At 31.9% G+C, this 23,385-nt stretch overlaps 4 protein-coding genes across 4 annotated transcripts in view; 2 read left to right on the top strand and 2 right to left on the bottom strand.

The window, feature by feature from the left end:
* The window catches only part of LOC126768779 (uncharacterized), an 89,739-nt gene extending 88,468 nt beyond the window's left edge, over positions 1-1,271 (bottom strand). The window contains exon 1 of the mRNA XM_050487083.1: positions 760-1,271. Coding sequence (XP_050343040.1) covers positions 760-946 — 187 coding nt within the window. The 5' untranslated portion in view covers positions 947-1,271. The remainder of the gene's footprint in view (positions 1-759) is intronic.
* A 426-nt stretch (positions 1,272-1,697) lies between these two features.
* Positions 1,698-4,148, bottom strand: LOC126768800 (THAP domain-containing protein 2-like). The gene is made up of 3 exons (XM_050487144.1): positions 3,818-4,148; positions 3,466-3,646; positions 1,698-3,048 (listed from the first exon to the last, which is right to left on the bottom strand). The coding sequence occupies exons 1-3, from the start codon at positions 3,895-3,897 to the stop codon at positions 2,791-2,793; spliced, it is 519 nt and encodes a 172-aa protein (XP_050343101.1). The 5' UTR covers positions 3,898-4,148; the 3' UTR covers positions 1,698-2,790.
* Positions 4,149-7,453: 3,305 nt separating this feature from the next.
* On the top strand, positions 7,454-19,778 carry LOC126768782 (uncharacterized). Its single transcript, XM_050487094.1, has 9 exons — positions 7,454-8,247; positions 10,502-10,598; positions 10,796-10,900; positions 12,210-12,298; positions 15,468-15,474; positions 15,685-15,930; positions 16,104-16,214; positions 16,485-16,670; positions 16,947-19,778. Exons 1-9 carry the CDS (start codon positions 7,454-7,456, stop codon positions 17,697-17,699), a joined length of 2,388 nt encoding a protein of 795 aa, XP_050343051.1. The 3' UTR covers positions 17,700-19,778.
* Positions 19,779-20,942: 1,164 nt separating this feature from the next.
* Positions 20,943-21,796, top strand: LOC126768801 (histone H2A-like). The gene is made up of 3 exons (XM_050487145.1): positions 20,943-21,112; positions 21,191-21,392; positions 21,508-21,796. The coding sequence occupies exons 1-3, from the start codon at positions 21,091-21,093 to the stop codon at positions 21,692-21,694; spliced, it is 411 nt and encodes a 136-aa protein (XP_050343102.1). The 5' UTR covers positions 20,943-21,090; the 3' UTR covers positions 21,695-21,796.
* Positions 21,797-23,385: the final 1,589 nt, after the last annotated feature.

Below are 23,385 nucleotides of genomic sequence, written 5' to 3' on the forward strand. Positions count from 1 at the left end.
AAACTAAAATGTATAACGTATCTAACGTGTTATTAATTTTATAATTAGCTACACAACAATTATTAGGTGATGAGCGCTCATTTAAATGCCATAAATTACAAATTATATTATTTGTACTCATACGTTCGTAACATTACAAATACATAGATGTGTTGGGGCTTGTCTGTACATAATAGAAGGTGCAGTGGAAACGACATTGTTATTTTAAAAGAAAAATATTTACACAATTTAAAAATCCCATAATATAATATAACATTTGGATCATGAGACAAAAATCTAATTAAGAATGGATATTAATGTTCAAGACATCCGTAAAATATTACCTTGAAATCGCTCTTCGACCGAATGTCAACCTACTCATATAAAATCATCACTTGACACCTCGTATACGAATTTACGAAGTTGGGTATGATGATGAATACGAAAATGATCAGTAGACATATTTGGGCTTCGATAGCTATTAAGCTCTTATTAAAATGAGCAGAGGTTGCACTGTGAAAATAACACGTACATTTTAACCGAAACCCTCGGTAGTTTTCACATGGTTCATTTGTGTAAATAATTAATCCCGAGCACAGCGGTGATTAAAAACCGTGTGTAGGTTTCCTCACGGTTTTTGTGTCAACCGACATATTTCTGCCACATGGTTATCCACAAACTGCACTCGAACAGTGTAGCAGAATGAGCTCCAAATAAAATTCCTAATCCTTAATATTAGGTCTTTACCCAGGAGCGGTTTTTTTTTATAAAATAACTTACCTGGTATAAAACTTTTGCCTTCTTTCCTCTCACTCTGGTCATCAGTTTTGGCTCCTGCTGCTTCTGACTCCAACGTCACTTCAGAAGATCCACTGATATCCTCACATCTCCCATCATGCACGGTCAAAAGAAAAGCGCACACACACACTAAGGTGATTCTTATAAACTCCCGCATTTTGCTAATCATCGGTAACTATTATGTTGACGTCCGTAAGGGCCATTTTTCAATCACTAGTCGATAACACGTATGATCCGACCTAACAGTCACATTTTCGCCGATTGCAACTTGCTACGCGTTTCCATCAATGACATACGTGGTAGACATCAACATTGTTTAGAAAACACTCACTCGCATATACATATATACTATCACATGCTTCGATAAGCACATGCACAAATATTTGACGATAATATATCGATTAAAAATATTTTGGGCACGAGATTAGAACGGAATGTTTTTCGATCGATTTTTAATTCAAATTCGGAACGCGCATACACACGACAGCGTCTCGTCGCACTAGCGAAGGTACTAGCGCATTCATTGGTGGGAGTCATCCCCCACTAATGCGCGGGCGCAAGCCTTCAATGGACGTTGCAGCGTGCACCGCTACAAGTATATTATAATCACACGTTTCTAATGATCGGATAAGTTAACTGAGATTTGCGTCAGTATAAATAAATGACCGATATCAATTTTTAATTTTGATACAAGAAACAAAAAGATTTTTTTTAAGAAAATGTATTTTAACACATTTATGCACATTAACATTAACATTTCAATTATGAAAAATTACGGATAAATAATACATAGGATTATTATGATCCAACACTTTGCTTATACATTTTTTTTATTTTACAACTTCTAGTTGTAAAATAAAAAAAATCAACATTGTTGTATTCATATAATCAAGTAGGTTTATTGTATAATATTCAAACTTGACAAATTTTATTGTTATGTAATTGAAATTGACAATTATATTGGAACTTTCTTTAATTATAATACATAAATTAAAAAAAAATCGTAAAAGTTAATTAACGTTATATATAAATAAAACACAGTATCTGAATTACTGTGTTTAAGATGCTCGCAGTTTCAATATTCAATTCGAAGAAGTGTAGCTAGACCACAAACGAGAGAATTACCTCTTAGATCCTAATTATAACCGTTTCATCCAAATATTTCATCCAAATATATTGACATCATAGAGAGCACGCGTCAAACAACAAATTAATGTTCTCAGGTTTGAGCATTAAAGAACTAGTATTTAAAAAAGTAGTTACCCTAATTCGTATATACCCCTCATACGAATTGTCCGTATGTTACGTTATTTCACTTGATAGGCCGGGAAATGAAGAAACATGATGACGAATAAACAAAATTCAACATAACATCTGTAGAAGATAATAATATACAAAACTATATAATATGCATTAGTAAAATAAGAGAGGAAGAAAACGATGTAGCAAAAGAACAAAGTCTGAGAATGAAAGTTATATTATCCACATGATTGGTTCTTGCTAAGATGATTATGTACAAAATGAAACATTGAAAATATACTTTTTCAATGCTTACTAAGTCTCAATAAATTAATATTTATTAACATTATTCGTAATGTACACTTATCATAAATATAGTTTTCTTTTTGTAAGATTTATAAAAATTACAACAACAAACCTTTTATCAAAACTATATTTGTTATAAAGTACTAGCTAATTGTCCCGGCTTCGCACGAGTAGACAAGAAGAAAAATGTATTTTGGATAGGATTTTTAAAAAATCCGTTCTTAGTAAGCATCTATATCGGATAGAAGTAACTGTGACAAATTTCAAGTCAATCAGGAATATAGCTTGGGAGAACTCGTGAAATATAGATCATAAACAAATTGCAAGTACTATTTTAAGACATGTCAAAAATACAATTTGTAAAACATAATCTATACCATACAAATTGTATGTATTTCCTGAGTCATACTCACATCTAAAAGGAATACACAGTTAAAGGGATAAGATTTATCCATTTACTACAAATATTTAGTCCTTTACTTTGTTTTCCGAGAGTTTATCTTCTTTATGTCTAATGAGATGCTTTATTATACACTTCATTCTTTCTAGTTTTTTCCTGAGTCTCCTCCGGCCTTGCCACAGCATGTTTAATCTACGTTTTCTGTTCTCAGCTATGATTTCAAGTCTGTTTACTTTAAATTTTAATTTCATGACTTCATCAGAGTCCGATGGCTTCACATCAATAGGAAGAAGCTTTGAAAAAGTTGGTTTAGGAATTTGACAAGCCTGTAAAAAATATTGCAATTGGTGAGATTTGAAGTGAAGTAATTAAAATCAAGAAACACATTTCACATTCAGTAGGCGACTTCACTAGTTGTTGTGGATAGTTCAATAGTTTCAAAGTGTCACAAAGTATATATTGACAAAATATTGCCAAACACAAACTGTAACAACAACAGGACGAAGACACAATACCCTTGTAATTATTATTGCGTAATTTAATATAAATAATGATATAGTTTAATTTTTATATTTTTCACTTCAACTTATAGCCTGAAAAATAAATAAAGATCAAGTATTATTATTTAAGATAAGTGTAATGGTTGTTTTTGGTAAATCCTACATTCCATTGTTTTTGGTATGATAAATTTTGGTTATTGATAAACTTTATATTTAAAATAATTAACAATTAATTTTACTTACAGAAATATTTATACATGGGATAGCATCTATTGATAAGCGGCGCAGCCCACCCCCTGTTATATAGAAGTCCTTTATATCGAAATGTTCAGAACACACTGCACTAAATGCTGAAGCTGACCATTCATCCTCACGGTTCACAGCTATCTCCCACAAGCACCGTCTATCAGGATCACGAGGAAATCTGCAACATATCAGCTTGATTAATATGTTATTTATGTTTACAGTATTAATGCTGTAGTATTTTATTATTTAAAATCTTACTTAATAATTAACATTTAATCTACGACATAAAAAAAAATCTTGAATTGCAACTAAATAAAGCTGTTAATGAAACTTAATAAGTATTAGAAACCTGTGAAATGTAATCCCGTCTTTATTCTTAGAAATTTTTGTAGATGTATTTCCGCAATTAGCTACAGCACAGTACACCATGATATAGTATTGTTTTATCTTGTCAAGAATAAGGAAATCTTTTAAATGAGATCTATCTTTTTCGCATTTTCCTAATATTCGGTACAATTTTGTGTCTGATAGCTTTTTGCTTTGTCATCAAAACGCAGTACGCCAACAGAATAAAGAGACAAAATTAAGAAAATAAGTCGGTGTGATATGGAATCCTTGTTATTTTATAAATATACTCTTTGGAGAAAATCAATATCTTTTTTAATAACAAGCGAACGTAATTTGACATTGAAGTTTGGCTTGCTTTTTTAAGTTGTCAATAACGGCATAAATGGTCATGTTTTGAGTTTGTTCTGAAGCTAGATAGTGGTTAAATAAATTATTATTGCCTTTTTTAATAAACAAACATTTAAATAAATAATGTTTTTTTTTTATAGAATAGGAAGGCGGACGAGCATATGAGCCACCTGATGGTAAGTGGTCACCAACGCCCATAGACATTGGCATGTTAGAAACGTTAACCATCGCTTACATCATCAATGCGCCACCAACCTTGGGAACTAAGATGTTATGTCCCTTGTGCCTGTAATTACACTGGCTCACTCACCCTTCAAACCGGAACACAACAATAATGTATAGTCAGAGTAAATAGTTAAAAAAATAATATAAGCCAGGAAAACTGCGAGGTGGTTATATCTTGTGTTAAGACGTAAGCAATACCACTGTCTAAATGAAAAGATATTCTTCAGCTACCCCTAATTTAGTGTGAGTTTATTAAATTATAAGCTTGTGGTAATGTTGAGAAATAAGAACTCATGTCAACTGAAGACTGAAACATTTATTTGTCATGCAATCCCGTTAAATAATGATAATAATATCCTGGGACGTAATTCACACACGGTCATCTGATCCCAAATTAAGCAGAGTTTGTGCTATGAAAACCAGACAATTGATATACTACATATACTACTTTTCTTTTTTAAATACATACTTATATAGATAATTACACCCAGACTCAGGACAAACAGACATGTTCATGTTCACACAAATGTCTGCCCTGGGTGGGAATCGAACCCACAACCTTTGGCATGAAATGCAAGTAACTACCAACCACGCCAATCGGCTCGTCAATTGGGTGGTAATCCCTAAGCAGGGCTTTTTATTTGAAAGTATGTATTGTAAAAACAGAAGAAATGACGGTACGCCAATTGTATTATACATGTAAAAAGAAGCAGATGTTACTAGCGAGTACCAATTGAAGACTGAAATACGTTCCGTTGAAGTTTAGTTTGTATCAAGCAAATAATAGAAATGCAGTCCTCTGCAGATAGAAACTGTACCAATTATGCCACCAAAATAAATAAAATACAAGGGATCTCTCACTAGTTCCCAATGTTGGTGATACATTGGCGATGAAAAGAATGGTTAATAAATATTAACTTGCAGCGCCAAAATCTAAATATGAATGATGGTGACCAAATACAATCAAGTAACAGCCTGTTAATGTCCCACTGCTGAACTAAGGCCTCAAATGGAGAGCATTTGAGGAAAAGGTTTGGAGGTTGTTCCACCACGCTGCCCTAGTGCGGATTGGTGGAATACACATATGGTAGAGTTTCAGTGAAATCAGACACATGCAGGTTTCCTCACGATGTTTTCGTTTTCAAATTAAGCACATCAAAATTCAGTAGGGCTTGCCCGGATTTGAACCCACGATTATCGGTTAAGATTCACGCGTTCTTACCACTGGGCCATCTCGGCTTTAGCTTCTCCAATTTATACCAGTAATAAATATTAAATAAATGAGGATATTGAATACGTCAATAGTCATTTAGTTAAGTTAAGGAAGAGGAGGTCTTTAGCCCAGCAGTGGGACATTCACAGGCTGTTACGGATTACGAATAAATTGGAGGAAGATAATGACTAAGCAGACGCATTGGTCGAGGGCAGTTTCATGATACAGAGCTTTATCATATATCGCTTAATTTTAATGTTTTCAAATCGTTTCCAGTTAGTAAGTTCCACCAAGTTGTAACTGTATGTTCTTGTACTCTGCCTGTACCTGATCTGATCTCGGTTGCATTTCTGATTTTAAATAGGTTCGTAATGTAATTTAATAAAATAAAAATTCTTTGATATTGAAAATAGTAATGAATACAAATATATATGATATTCATTTAAATTTATACGTTATTTATAAATAGCTTCCTTCCGCGGCTTTGTTTGTCTGTATGTCCGTGAGGTAAACATCTGTACCCCTGAAAACGTGTTAGCCAAATTTCACGATGATGAGGCGAGTAGTTAATACTCGAAAGCGTAACAAACTCACTTTTACTTAAAAAAGTTATATCTTGCTGAATATCAATAGTTGTAACTATATCAGTACTAACATATAATAAAACTGCAAGCCAGTAAGTAATAGCACATACTTTCACACGGACGAAGTTGCGAATTAAGGACATTTGACTAAAGCTCACTTTAATTTCATGTTTAAAAATTAATGATATTTTATTTTTCTAAGCTTATATACATATATATATATATGCTATATATAAGCTTAGAAAAATATTTAAAATATAATCGTACAATATCATTTCGATACATTTTTAAATTTATATATATATATATATATATATATATATATATATATATATATATATATATATATATATATATATATATGTATATAAGCTTAGAAAAATATTTAAAATATAATCGTACAATATCATTTCGATACATTTTTAAATTGCTGCAACAGACATCGTCTCTCACATATCGTAAGGATATAATAATTCTGTCTCGTTTGTTATTTAATAGATAATGACTGCACGTCGTGTATACTACTATTACCGAGTGATGTCTTCATTATTTTTTTATTCCGTCGAAGTCGCATGGTGTGACCGAACCGCCCACATTTAGCGGCCATAATAGAGACATAAATTAAGGGGTTACGGTAAATATCATTTTATCGGCCGTTTCAAATCGTAGTTAGTGATGTCGAATGCCAAGTAGTAAAACTATCGACAACTTATTTTAGACCATTATTATTCTACGTTTTACGGTATAATATTTTATGTTTAATGTTTGATTTTTTATGTTGTTGTTATATGTTATTTGTTATAAAGTTAATATCTGACAACATTGTAAAGTCTCTGCCATAGTTTTCGCCGTAGATATTAAGAAACACTTTAAATCGAATAGTTTGGAAATTTAATAAAATAATCTACGTATTCTTTTATATGTATCTCGTATAAATCATGTATAAATAAATCCCGTATAAGTCATGTATAAATAATTACATTTAATTTTCTTCAAGCCGATTAAAAGAAACGCAGAATATACATCTAATGTATAAAGTTTTTTCTTACCATATTTAAATAAAATAATGCTATACTTAGTTCATTTTCATATCAAAAATGTATTATAACGACAGCAGCAATCAAAAAAAATTGAAAAGGTTTCATGGAAAATAATAAATCCTTTGCAAGTGAGGGCTACACGTGAACATGGGGAGACTATAAATACGGCTTGTCGCTTCTTTACCAAGATTATTTGAAGTTTGCGCCACAGAGAAGAACACATTAAAATGATTGAAACATTTTTGGATAGCTTGCAAGATCCGCAGCGACCACTTCTTGCTCCCAATTATTGGATTCTTAAAAAAATTGGTCTTATTTTACCTGAAAACAACATAAATAAAATATTTATCGTAATACTTCACGAATTAGTAACCGTGTTTGTTATTACACAATACATGGAGCTGTATTTGATAAGATCAGATTTGGATCTCGTAATCACAAACCTGAAGGTATCAATAGTTAGTTTTATATGTATCGTAAAAACAAATACATTTGTTTTTTGGCAATCAAGTTGGAAAGAAGTTATCGAGTACGTGACCGATGCTGATAATAATGAACGGGAAGATTCGGATACGGTTAAGAGCCAGATTCTTAGCTCATATACAAAATACTGCCGTCGTCTGATAAAGTTTTACTGGATTCTCATATTAAGCACTTTCTTCTGTGTAACGGGTACTCCTCTTATAAGATATCTGTCTTCATCAAACTATCGCGAGGCTATTACTAATGGAACCGAGCCTTTTCCACACATATTCAGCGCTTGGGTGCCCTTTGACAAATACAGTTTCCCTGGCTCGTGGATCGTGGTATGTCTTCATATTATCTTGTGTGCATATGGCGCTATGATTATGGCTGCGTATGATACGATTGTAATGGTGACGATGGTATTTTTCGGAGGAAAACTAGAACTATTACGTGAAAGATGCAAGAAAATGTTTGGCTGCGATGACTCAGGCGTTAGTGACGAACAAGCCAGAACAGCGCTTCGTGACGTGCATAATGTGCATGTACATTTAATGAAGTAAGTGAAACCCAGAAAGTCAGTCATTGTAGATAAGTTTTCTTCGTTTAGTTTTAAAATTACACAGTCAAAATAATTGTTTATTTTTATAAGCTAAGTTCATTTGGTGGTAGGACTTTGTGCTAGCCCTTCTGAGTAGGTACCACAAACTCATCACATATTCTACTTCCAACCAACAACATTCAGTATTGTTGTGTTCCGGTTTAAAGGGAACATCCTAGCTTTCAAGATTGGTGGCACATTGACAATGTAAGAGATTCTTAATATTTCTTAAAATGCCAATGTCTATAGGCGATGGTGCCCACTCACCATCAGGTGGCCTATTTGCTTATCTTCACAAGTGCTTTTAAAAGACTACTTGTATAACATATATTTTGTTAAATAATAAAAAAATAAAAGCTGAATGTATTTTTTAAGTACATTATCTTTTTTTGGTCAGTTTAACATAATTAAGTTCTATTTCTTCTTCAATATTTCAAACTAATTTCATAATTGAATCTTATTGATTGACAATTCAAAATACTTGGCACTGTTTATTACACAAGAAAAATATGGTTTTAGTTGGTAAAATACTACGAAGATAGAGTTAATATAAGATGTTTATTAATGGAGATCAAAACAGAATATCTTATCAACTTATGTATTCAGTATATACTTATGTACTTGTAACGTGTCCAACATAAGAGCATTTCTTAATTTTAGTAATGAATTAACTACTCTTTTAAATATTTAAGGCTCTGAAAGCTTTTGGATACAAAACAAACAAAGAAATAATATTGAAATGAATTTAGAACATTAATTCTTAGTGCGTATTTGTGATGTCACAAAAGGTTACAGGTTTTAGTGTATCTACAAATATAATTACACTTTAAAATACACTTTGCATTCGTAACGGCTTGACTAAAAAATTTAATACATTGTGATATAACACTTTTAAAAATCTTTAATGTTATAAGTGTATTAAATACTTCTTCAAGAAACGCACCTGCCTCACCGACCTTTTTACCCAAGTCCAAATGTAGCTGCTCTAAACGGCACAAACGTAAGCCCTTAATGTAGTCATACTAATACTTAATAACGGATAACGTCTTAACACGAGTCGCATTCTACAGTATTTTCATGTCACCAGAAACATTTCCTTTGGGAAAGCAATAACTCAGGACGTGTTGGTAAATTTGCAACAATACGTGACTGATCGATGATAATATAACGAAACCATGATGAAGTTGCAGTATAGGCCTTTGACTATGTTTTATAAACTTTGTTGGTTTTGGTAACAAACTAAACTGTATGGTCTATTCCAATCTCGAGAATTGTAAGGACAAATAAACAACTTCAGCATTAAATTTACAATGAATAATTTTTCGAAATAATTAATAAACTATGGCATTTATTATGAATTTGTGAAAAAATGGCGTTTTGAATGTCGGTGAAAATACTATCAGAGCTTTGGAAATTAAAGTGGACAAAATTAGTTAAGCAGAACAGTTTTGTATTATAAACCATCATCATTGGCCTGTTTCCATCTGCAGGAGATCATTTACCTAAGTAGTTTCCGATAAACATTTCACTATACTGATTAACAGGATACTTTCGTGTTTTTTTTGCACGTTTTCGACCTAAGATAAATTATAAATAAAGATATATTAATAAATTGTTTCTAGTGAATAATATAGCAGAATGATTAGCAAATAGCACGGAACATATAAATCTAAGGATCGTTTATTTCTAGTAAGTTTGCTTATATCAATGTGTCATTGGAATAGGCTACAGTGAAATCTGTCAAAAAAAAGCGGATGAAGAGGATGTAACCAAATCCTATCTCAATTAAATCATTTCAAACGAATATTGCGAGGTGTATGTTATGGTACGTAAGCGATCCGAGTGACTGTTTCACACTCGATGTCCCATTCGAGGCAATAAAAACTATATTCATATACTTATAGTTTTCAGATAAAAACATTTTTATAAACAACCATTATAATATATTCCTATAAGTAGAAAACTGTAAATGAGGTTTACATGCTTTCAAAATATTAATCGTTCAAAGCAACGGTATATATTCATATACATATATATGTTATCATTATTCAGGAAGATTCATAGAAATAATCAAAAACTATTTTACCTTACTTACACGTTATCGATACTTTTCCCGAACTATCCCGAGACCGTTGGTCGACAGGAGGCGCCTAATTTATTTCGTTATCAAACAAACAAAAACAATATTTTTATTATTAATTTATTGTTTCAGGTATTCCAGATTGTTTAACTCCTTATTGTCACCGGTAATGTTTTTATATGTAGTAATGTGCTCTTTTATGCTTTGTGCGAGTGCGTTCCAGCTCACCGTTAGTAACAGATATTTTTAAAATCTCTCCTACTTTTTCAATTCATAAATTAAGCTTTCATCTTTTTTATTTGTGTATTGCAAATAAAATACGTATTGCTTAAAAAAGTACTTTCAATTAAACTAGCAAACAATATTCTTTTGAATACAGAATGTATTAACTTTAATTCATTTATTATTTGTTTACTTTATTTGCAGTTAGCGACCAACACAACGCAGAAACTATTAATGGCGCAATATTTGCTTTTCGGTATAGCACAACTATTTATGTTTTGTTGGCATAGTAACAGTGTTCTTGAGCAAGTAAGTAAAATACTGATAAACAAAAGCCGACGGTGTCAGATTTCACAAAAATTAAGCTGCAATACCAAAATTTTCACAACCATCTTCTTTTTGCATGTTTAATGTCATTAACGATAATTTTAATATGTTTATTATTCAAACATATTATTCAGATTACATTAAATTAAAAAACCTACTTTATCAAACGAAACAAATTACTTACATTTTGTGAGTACAGTCCTAAATAATTGTAATATAATTATTTTTATATTTATTACACAATTTAAATAGTGGACTTATTTTAGTTTAGCGTTCTTCCCGCTGTTTCTAATAGAAGTAATGATTGTAAATGATGAATTTGGTATATTTAATAAGAAAACCAAGTAAGAGTCCCCAAACCGTAGTGTTTTAATAAAAATGAACAGCCCTCATCCCATCCGTGCACAAGATACCGCGTAACTAAAAACCGAATGGATGAGCTCCTTCTTTTCTGATGTCATCTAAATAAATTGGAGGGAAAATCGTCGGCCCGCCCGTTTTTACGGCTTTGTCACGGCGAGATTTGTACGATTACATTATTTTTAATGAGATTAAGTACCTGTCAAAATAATTATGTATCATTTATTAAATAAATGACGTCATGACCTTTAATATAAAAATGGGAAGTTTTTTTAAAATTGTTGTGCTCTTTGTGTTTTCATTGTATTCAATAGTGGCACCTTCATTTATAAGTTTATTTTTTATATTTTTATAGAATAGGAAGGCGGACGAGCGTATGGGCCACCTGATGGTAAGTGGTCACCAACGCCCATAGACATTGGCATTGTAAGAAATATTAACCATCGCTTACATCACCAATGCGCCACCAACCTTGAGAACTAAGATGTTATGTCCCTTGTGCCTGTAATTACACTAGCTTACTCATCCATCAAACCGGAACACAACAATACCAAGTACTGCTGTTTCGTGGTAGAATATCTGATGAGTGGGTGGTACCTACCCAGACGAGCTTGCACAAAGCTGTACCACCAGTATTTGTCAATATTATTAGTATTACGTATATTTTTTAAGTTTATATAATTGTAATGGTGTGTCCCAAATATTTTAATCAATAGATAAATATGAAGCTACACTAGTTAGTAACACGGCACCAATTTTATCGTACCGATGTAAAAACGGGCTGGAATGTTGTTTTTTAAAAAAAAATTCAATAGAATCCTTAAAAAAAGTCGGTACCCATCACTGTCGATATTTATGTATGTTCGTTATTCATTATTTTTTATTTTAATAACAACCCAAGACTTATTTTAAGTACCTTGTAATATTTTAGGGCAACCAAGTGATGATGGGACCCTACGAAAGCGAGTGGTGGGTAATAGGGTCAAACCAAAGAAAAGATGTGCTCATTCTAACTGAGCAGTTGAAAATATTCGACGCGTACAGCGCGGGGCCATTTAACAAACTGACCCTTTCGACTTTTATTACAGTAAGTAAAATAAAATTAAGAAGCTGGGACATTGGGCCTTTTCCTTTGGAAAAGAAGTTTGGATTCCACCGCGATGCCCAATGGGAATTGGTGGTAGATTTTAGCCGAATTTCAACCGGCACATGCATATTTCCGGTAGCATTGTCAGCACAAAAAAAGCTCATGAAACCTCAGTGCTGCTTGCCCGGAATTGAGCCCACAATCTTCAGCTGTTCACGCTATCTCGGCAAGATTAAACTTGAAAAATACAAGAAATAGAAAAAAAATCTCATTCCCGAAACCGATATTGATAAAATACTATAACTGCAACAATATATTTATGAATAATCTTTTTCCCTGATCAAGAAACTAACGTGATTTCCTCCGTATGCTTTGTTCAGAATTGCTAAAAACGACGGCTTCGATTTATTTTATATATTTTTTTCGTACATAATTTTTTATGCAAGATTTATTCTTTACAGATCCTAAAAGGGGCCTACAGTTACTACGCGCTATTGAATCAGTCGTAATAATAACAACTTAGTAATTTTATTATTGTATTAGACTGTAGACGCTTAGTTAATATTTTAGTTCTTACCTACTCTATATTAACTTAGTACTTTGTAGTTGTTTGCACCCAAAGTATTACCTGTGATACTCGTAATACTTATATACGATTAAAACAAGTTTTCTTTGTTTTATTTATCTTACAATACAAATAAAAACAAGCATTTTAACTTGTACTGCTGGCGTACAAGTATTTTTTCAAATTAATTAAGTTTTCGGATCATTGATGGTGGCAGTCGGCAGACCACTCATGTAGACTAAGTTGTTTAGCGGTTATAAATTGCAATTAACCCGTATCAATAATGCGCCAAGAAGCTTTGGCGTAATATATTTTGATATTAGTAGGTATGTTTCTTTAAAAAACATACATTCTTTAAAACATTCTTTAAAAGCCGAGATGGCCCAGAGGTAAGAACGCGTGAATCTTAACCGATGATAGTGGGTTCAAACCCGGGCAAGCACCACTGAATTTTCATGTGCTTAATTTGTGATTATAATTCATCTCGTGCTTTACGACGAAGAAAAACATCGTGAGGAAACCTGCATGTGTCTAATTTCACTGAAATCTGCCACATGTGTATTCCACCAACCCGCATTGGAGCAGCGTGGTGGAATAAGCTCCAATACCTTCTCCTCAAAAAGAGGAGAGGAGGCCTTTAGCCCAGCAGTGGGACATTCACAGGCTGTTACGGTAGGTATGTTTCTATAAAACTTCTTGCCATGCATTATTTATTTTTTTCAAATTTAAACATTAAACTTATATGATATTGTCGTGGAGATATTTTTAAGACCCTTTAGCCAGCTTCCAAAAATTATGTAGCTTTAATCGAACTAGTCGGCAAGGAAATACAGAACGCTTAACAAAATGGTCATTTGAATACATTACCATGTTTTGGAAAAGAGATTTAATTATTGAGTCTTCAAACTAGTACAAAAAAATTATCCCACCAGAACATTTACATGTAAAATAATACCAAGTTGAGTACATATTGCTTGCACTGTAAACAAATTATCAGATGTTATGAAAAGTCTAGCTACTAGCATCTACTCGTTAACCTAACTCTCTCTAATTCTCATCGTAGCGTATAGCGATCTGCGTGAATCCTACTTTTAAGTTGTCTACAAATTCTACACCTCAGTCAAAACCCCCCAAAGGCTTGGCTGTTTCGTTACTCAAGGACCTATTGGCGCAAAATTAACGCCTAGTTAGTGAATTACTTTCTGTTCGTAAGCCCATAGGGGTCTACGTCATTCTTACGAACTTTCATTTGGGACTTTCTAGCACTGTCCCAACCGAATCTATAAGGATACAAAAATACGATGAAACGTTTCGAGAAAAGGTAGTGCCCTGCGCTTCCGTTGTCTCGTCAACTACCGTGCGCCCAGGTACCTAGTGTTCGTCACTTATGTGTAGCGTACGAAAATTTAAAGCAGATCAGTGCACTGATAAAGACAAATAGACAATACAATAAATACATAATACTTATTTTGAAGACTACGTACAAGGTTATTGTAGATGGTTATTTCATTTAGTTCTATAATATAGTGAGTTGAACAGCAAGTGAATAAAGCGATTAGCGAATTAGTAATATATTTTTTTGCGATGTGTCTTATATTTACAATTTAATATTACCAATACTATTATTGAGAGGGTTTCTTAAAACACATGTTTATAAGTTGGTGTCTACGAGTATATTGAATAAAATATTTTATTTTATTATAAGCTTAGGTCCATACTACATGCACTTATCATTAAATACGTTCTTAATATGGAAACTAGAACTTAAACATACACTACAAATAGTCATTATTGTTGATTGTTGATTTGTCAAATCTAGAAAAATATTTCCTCTTAGTTATCAAATTAAGGGGTTTCCTTAAAGTCCTGTCTTATGCGGGGATTCAAGTACTTGAATTGTACCTATGCTTTTCAATGATGTTATACATATTTTTCATAGAACGATATGAAAGGGCAATTAAGCAGGCTTGGGCAAAATAAAATCAGATTATTCACTAACGTTTACAATGTTTAATCATCAATCAAGGTTATCTATAGCATAACGAAAGGAATCGAAAAAGTATAGTGAGTTAGTCAAGCAATTTCCTCTTTTTTTAAATTTTTTTAGCTTTGGTTTCAAGAACTACATTTATGACACGCCTACTTGACAAATTGAAAAGAAAGGTTCTTTCCCCTTTGTGTATTAACCCTAATGAATATTGTTTTAAACTATGTTCGAGATATTTGGCAATATTTAAATACAAGATACCTTAAAAAAACAAGTATGGGGTTAACATTACAAAAAAATCATGTGGCGTATTTTTTTCAGCTCAATCATAAATATTATTTATACCATTTCTTACTTATACATATGTTTTTTTATATAATATATTATGAAGTAAGAAATTACTGACTAATTTTATAACTTTTATCATATCTGTTTTTTTTTTAATATTTTTTTACAATAAAACTGACGTCCACTGCACTAAAAGAAATAGTTCTCCGCCTTTTGACATTTTTCTCTTGTAAGGAAGTTTTATTTTCATTTCTATATACAGATTTATGGTTTTAATAAAAATATTTATGAAAAAACGAAAATAAATAAACGTATTAAGAATTAAACAATCGTTTTAAAAAGTAAATCGTGTTTCGATTCATCGTGCAAGAGTTCAATAAACTTGTAAGTCAGATCGGTAGTGAGGCCTTTTAGAAATGTCATTATTGGTTATTGATATTTATAGCGAATGTTTAGTGTATTTTAGCTAACTTTCTGAGTTCTTATTAGTGTTTAAATATACTGATATGGATAACCAAAACCCCCAAGAGAGAACTGTTCCAATACAATACGTGCGTGGATCAAGAGCTTTTCGTCAGTTTAAGAATCCGCCCCAGCCTCATATGTGCATTCAAGATACAATAAAGGATTCAACAGAGAAACTTTACATAAACGTACTGGGATGGCAGAAAATCGCCAACCCCAAACAATATTCGGATCCAATACCCTTATATGGTGGGATGCAGGTAAATTAAATAACTGTACAAAGACAGATTATTGCCGAAAATTGAATTAAAGAATTAAAACAAATCCTATATTGTAAGTCCTTTACATAAAATTAATCACATATATGTGTAATAATTTATTTCTAATTGGAGTAAACTATAATTTATTTTACTTATATGTACCTATGCTCTAGGTACATCAAGGGTGCGGGCCTAACAGTAATCGACCTCCACTGCTAGTGTTTGCAGTTATGGTTAACCCCGATATATTGAAAGCTAATGGCAAAAATGCTTCCAACCCAACGGTAATTTAAAATAGTGTTTTTAGCGTGAGATACACTACATGATTATATTTTAAAACTATTTACTTATAATCACATAAGCTTTGAACTTGAAAAAAAATTCACAACGAAATTCAAAAAGAATAAATATATGTGTTTTAATGAAAACTATAGAAAATATTTATCAAAATTAATCATAATTTTACTAAACTGCTTAAGATAAAATCTACAAATTGGATAATTTAAAGATTATCTTAATCAATATATACTTATCATTCAATTGCTATGTTACAGGATAGGGAAGCTCTGGTCAGTCTATTGTGCGACTTTGTAGAGGCTATGAACCCTGGACTGGTGCTAACAAGGAATCCGGTTATATTAAAAGACAGAGATTTGGCAGGAGAGCTGAAAGATGTGTGGCTGGCTGTACAAAACAAGAGAGAACGAGAAAAGGGCTTGAATCAAGATGTTATGTATAAGGTAGAGTAACCATAATATCAGTACATATAGCCTATTCCAACTTATAACTAAACTTATAACTTATAACTAGTTAAATGGAATAGTGTTGTGTTATATATAAAAGTAAATTAATCAAGAACTGTTTATAGTGCATAATAGAGCAGAACAATAAAAAAATTGCATGCAATTTGTAAATCTATGGTTTGTTTACCTTTACTCCTACTCCGTTTGGAATAGGGTATATATATGTATTTTACTTACTTCTTCGTATAATTAATTTATTTTTCTTATTTATAGGTGTATGATATTGATGGTATTGGAAGTGATGATGTCAATGAAGATGATCAAACTAATGGCAGAAACTGTAAACCATATGACAATGGAACTACAAATCGAACACAGAACTGTGACAAAAAGAACACAGTGAAATCATCAAAGCAAATACTCAAGAATGCCGGCCAGAAGTCAGAATTTGATTCAGGAATGAACAACTATCAATTGAATCAGAATCATTTTAATAGAGACAATAAAAGTGGGAACACAGATGCAGACACGACTTACTGTACTCCTGTATATGGACAAATAGTGTCAAGTAGAGAAAATCACAACCAAATCAATGACATACAACAGAAATTCTCAACGAATGAAATGACAAAACCATCTAGTTCATTTAAAAAAGATTGGCAATCTCCACCAGGAAAACCTTCGCAAGGTTGGGATGAATTTTCAAAACGTATTCTATCAATAAAAACAAATAATGATGGTGATATCAAAAAGCAAAAATCAAAAGCTGAAAAGACAAACAAACCAGTGAGCAATGGCAAATCCCATTTCGATTTTTTCCCAGTGTTTGACAATAAGACTACTGTGAGCGATGATCCCCAAAAACCGACAGATGCCACAGGTAAAAGTTTAGTAAAGGAACAAGATATAGAAAATGAAGACAATTCTAAAATAATTATAGACCCAATGCAGAAGCTAGTTCTGCATTCGACTGATAACAAATTATGTGATAATAAGACAAGTGCTCTCAGCTCATTTAGCTCATAATTTCATAGCTTTTACAGAAAACTTTTGTATGGCGATATGTATTGGCTTAAATGTTGTTTATGAGACATGTATTTAAAAATAGGATGAACAAGGTGGCTAGTCAAGTACACGGATAGAACAAAATAGTGATTCAGATTTATAATTTTAATTTGTGAAATTTATCAATAGTTTGCATGCGTTAGGACGAGTCATTATTAATCATGAAATCGACCAATTTAAATTAATTTTTCAATCTCATTCTGATCCTGATGTCTCTTAATGATGAGTGTATTGTTAGCAAGAACTGAAGTGCTACATACATTACAATATCTGCATCTCTGTTGTCCATTTTTTCTGGTTATAGGCACTGAGATGAGGATACTGTAAAGTTAAGGGATATTTTTTGCATGCAGTGTGATTGCTAAAGACAATGGTTGTGTATTTTTCTTAGTGTTTTATAAAATGGTGGCCAAATCCACTCAATTTCTGAGCACTCATTTTTATATTATAACCTAGTGATTTTATATATTGCTGTATATTTTTCATTGTTGCCAATTTTGTAATAAAATATCAAAATTCGAATATTAAATTTATTGCTCATAATTAAATTAAAATTGGAGAAAGAATTATTTAAAATTATCGAAACTATGACAATCAATGTAATTATTTGCATTTAAGAGTTTTCGCTTATTACTAAATATGATCTCTTAATAATTATAAGAAATTGTTATAAAGTTTGTCATTCTATTTGAATGTTGCCCACAAGTATCCAACACTGCCATGTGACGCTTCATTCTTCCCTTTTCACTTGTATCCAAAAAATTATTTTATCTCCACTCTTTGAACTTTATGAATAGTATTATTACATGTTTGTTATATAGATTATAGAGATAGTTTACACAGATATAATATGTACTAAACGAGTTTTTATATTATGTGCAATTGTATAAATTTCATCTTTTTATTTTTAATAAACATTGTGTCAATCTTTTCATTAGAAATATGACATGAGCAGTTTTATAAGTCAAAAACATTTGAACCAACAATGTGTATGTCCTTCAGAATTTTGTATAATAATTTTAGTATTGCATTGTTTTTAAGTTTTTGTAATTAATTCAATAATATTTAATGAATGGTAAATGGCTATCATCACCTGTTATTTTTGGTGATAAATATTCAATTAAAATAATGTAATGATGATGTCTCATTAACCAAAAGACTCAACGAATTATTATGAAATGTAGTATGTCGAAACAAAAGCCCATCAAATAATTATAAATTTAGTTCATGGAAAATACTCATAAACGTAGCCGATAATTGAGCTTTCAGAAAGTTAAAATAATTTTAATGTCTTAACTAAGTTTTACATTAATATTTAATACGTAACGAAGAAGACTATACAAATGTATGTTTCCAACCTCATCTTACATTGGCTTGTACTGTGTTGTTGTTCAAAAGTTGTTGCGATTAATTTATAAAACAAAGTCGGCCTGATTTAATCATTCCTTTAGTAATGGTATAGAATCGTAATCCATGTTGTTTTTACAAAATTAGAAATATAAATAATATTTTGTATTTTTTTGCATTATTTACAAGGTTAATTCGTGTTGGTTGCATTTATTTTTCACATAAAATATTATTTGTATATTTTTTGACATGGTTCTTTATTATTTAGATTTAGTTTTGTAATTGAAATGGAAGTATTTCTGATTTATAATTAGTTTTAGATTTTTTATCAGTGTAGCCATAAATATGCAGTGACAAATGATTATGTTCCTTTGCTATTAAAAGCTTTTTAAATATATAGATTTTATGGTTGATTTTTAGGTGATGTAACTTTGTAGCTAGTCTTATATTTGCAATATTATAATACAGCAATAGCATTTATTCGTTTATTAAAGTATCGTAACATCTTTAATGACACGTACGTATAATCTTTATCTGTCAAAACTCATTTTATTATTTGAATGCAATAATTATACATGTACTGAAATTAAATTGTTTAGTTGTATTTCTAAAACGTGTCAGTAATATTTGTACATTGTACCTTATGGTTATAAAGGAATTACTATCGGATCTCTTGTTTACCTACAGTATTTAAAATTACATGTCATTTACAAGACTGGTTCTGTTGTTTTATTGCATTTTTTATTTCTTGACTTTCTTTTTATTTTTTATAATATAGGTTGGCGGACGAGCATATGAGCCACCCGATGGTAAGTGGTCACTAACGCCCATATAAATTGTAATAAATGTTAACCATCGCTTACATCGCCAATGCGCCACCAACCTTTCCCAAGGTGTTATGTCCCTTGTGCCTGTAATTACACTGGCTCACTCATTCTTCAAACCGGAACACAACAATAACAAGTAGGCACCCAGACTGGCTTGCACAAAGCCCTACCACCAGTAAAATTGCCGCCTGCCTATTCTATAAGAATAGGCAAGCGAATTGGCCACGATATGGTAAGTAATTACCATTGCCCATAGATATTAGCATTATAAGAAATATTACCCGCTCTCCAATCGCCAATGCGCAACAACACAACCTTGGGAACAAAAATGCTATCTCCCTCGTTACCTGTAGCTACACTGACTCATTTACCCTTCAAACCGGAACGCAACGATACAAGTTTTGCGGTAAATTATTTTATGAGTGGTTAGGTTTTACCTAGGCGGTAACTAGTACCTACCTACAGGAATTTCCATAAAGCCTTACATAGTGGTAGTAAAAGTGCTTAATGTAAAAGCATATTTCTCATTCAAGCTATAAAGGGGAAAATAAAAACATAGCCGCCCTAGATCAACAATTCCACTTAAATTTGAAAACAATTAAATTGAATGTGTTTTTAGTTCAGTAGGTTGTTATTGTATATCCGTGATGATTGTATTATATGCTGTACAGTAGCAAATTTCGTTTTGACTGCTACCCATGCAGTAACTTTATTTTTGTAAATATAGAAAAGGGATTTATTTGTGTTTTGTGTGGCTTAGAGAACATATTATTTTCTAATCGAAAGGCCTGAAGAGAACAAAAATACAAATATCTCGCCAAACAATAATTCGTGTGTCAAAGCGCATCACGAACACGCATGTGTAAATATAATGGTTTTAATGTTTTGGTTTTAGGAGTTGGATAGTAGATTTGAATTTATAATTAAATTATTATGATGTTACTTCTGTGGTTAATTGGTTTACGCGCGCTTTTTTCTGTCAGACAAGTATGTATTCAATTCAACCACATGTCAAAATTCAAACGATAAACCGAAAGTGAACTGAAACGTGAAGTGTAAATATTTATATGAACTATAAGCTATAAGAGTCAAAGTGTTCTGTGACTATAACACTAACGTATAAACGGATTTTTAGTGTTTTGTATATTAAATAATTAACATATTACTGATTGAAAAATATGTCTGGAAGGGAAGCTACTGGTGAGTTGAGTTAAAGCAATGAGTTAGTACTTCTATTTATTTAATCGTTTGAAACTTATTGTAAACTGTCTTTCGTAGGTAAAAGTAAAAATAAAACACGCAGTAGTCGGTCGGGTCTTACGTTTCCTGTCGGGAGAATACATAGGATTCTCCGAAAAGGAAACTTTGCGCCTCGTATTGGTTGCGGGGCAGCCGTTTATATCTCAGCAGTGCTTGAATACCTTTCGGCTGAAATATTAGAATTAGCTGCCAAAGCTGCACAACAAAATGGAAGATCAAGGTGAGACTTCTTACAAATATAATAATTAATGGACTTAACTGTAACTGCGAATATACCTAATAATAATGTCAAAAACAATCTGCATTATACTTTTACAATTTTTTTTTTTTTATAGAATTTCACCTCGTCACATAATGCTAGCAATAGGTAATGATGATGAATTGGACAAAATGCTAAGTGGAGTGACAATATCACAAGGGGGAGTTATGCCAAAGATACAGCCCCAGTTGTTACCAAGGAAGACCACTATGAAGAACTACAGTAAAAGTAATAATACCGCCGGTTCATCTCAGGAATACTAACGTTATAATTTATTATGAATCAAGTAGTTTATAGAACCTGAAAGTATTAAAAAGGAAATTGGTAGAAATATAATTAAGCAAAATGCTGTCAACTAAGAAATAAAATATTTCTTCATCTATTGTAAATGTTGTGTGATCATTTGATTTTTCCTTTTCTAATACTTTATACTTTGCGAAATTTGATTATAAAGGTGCAGTGATTTTAATGTTTTTATAGTAAGTGATGAGTTAAATGTTGTTTGTTTCATAAGTAATTTTAATGCATTAGAATATTATTTTAATAAAAACAATATAACTACTGATTGTATTTCTGTTGCAACCTTTTAACCCGCTTAATGACAGTCCGCTTATATTTAAATGAAATTTAATAAAAATATTTCCTTATAGTTTTGTAGTCGCTCACTCAAGTGACTAACAGGGTAAGATAGTACAAAAAAATTGAGTATAATTATTATTAATTCAATTCAATTCTTCTCATTTACTAAAATATCAATTCAACATACTGCAAAATGTTTGATGAATCTTTGAGTTTATCTACCCAATGATTGATGATCAATACTGAGGAGGGATGTCAAAACTACTAGAATATTATTATATTTCTCGGAAATTGATTGATAATATAGAAACTATTAAATTAGTTAATATTAGTTTACCAACCCTACTAGCATGGGATCGCGTAATGTCTTCTATAGCGTACATTTACGATTTGAAACTGATTCGTGAGGTAGAAGTCAGACAATAATGTAAGAATATTTGCAAAGGATTTATTTGTTATTGTTTTATATACATTTATGGTACCTTACTAATTATACGTACAATATAATTGATATTCTTTTATAATAAATATTAAGCAGTTTTTTCAAATGTTGAAGCAGAGCTCAATTTTTTTCTACTGTGGAAAATATACCGCAAAAAAATCTGTTTCGTGTCATTAGGTTATCATAAATGCTTTTCATTGATTTCCAAACCCTTCCAGGGTACAACTGTGCCATTAAATGCGGTTTTCACCGATGTATTGCTGAAGGTCTAACTTAAAATACTAGACTACATTTTACCGCAGGAAAATGTTTTAATCCGATTGTTTTTAACGTAATATTGCCCGCCACCCGGAGCTCACGTTATTTAATGAACTTAATGATGAATTAACAGATTTTGAGGAAAGTAAAGCCGCAAGTACATGTACTGACAAGTTAGCTGTTATGTAATTATTAGTTGTTGTAGTAGTTGTAGTGCCTTTCTGAACTTAAGTCAATTAAATGCTGAAATTTGGAAAATTGAACAATTTAATGAAGGCCAAAACTCAAAAACTACTAAACTGATTTTAAAAATTCTTTCACCTACAGAAAGCTAATTATTATCAGTGAGTAATATAAGTTATTTGTTCTGTTGTAAGTAGTAAGTTGTGCGTATAAATACTTAAAGGAAAGATGTACATTACATTTGAATATCAATCAATCAATCAATCAATCAACAGCCAATCGTTGTCCACTGCTGAACATAGGCCTCTCCCAAGGTGCGCCAAAGCTCCCTGTCCTCCGCCTTCCGCATCCAGTTGGTGCCCGCCACCTTCTTAAGGTCGTCGGTCCACCTGGCTGGAGGGCGCCCTACGCTGCGCTTGCCGATTCGCGGTCTCCACTCTAGGACTCGTCTGCTCCAACGGCCATCGGTCCTACGACATACGTGACCAGCCC

Source organism: Nymphalis io, chromosome 5 (assembly GCF_905147045.1).
Source record: "Nymphalis io chromosome 5, ilAglIoxx1.1, whole genome shotgun sequence".
In the NCBI taxonomy this organism is placed as follows: domain Eukaryota; kingdom Metazoa; phylum Arthropoda; class Insecta; order Lepidoptera; family Nymphalidae; genus Nymphalis; species Nymphalis io.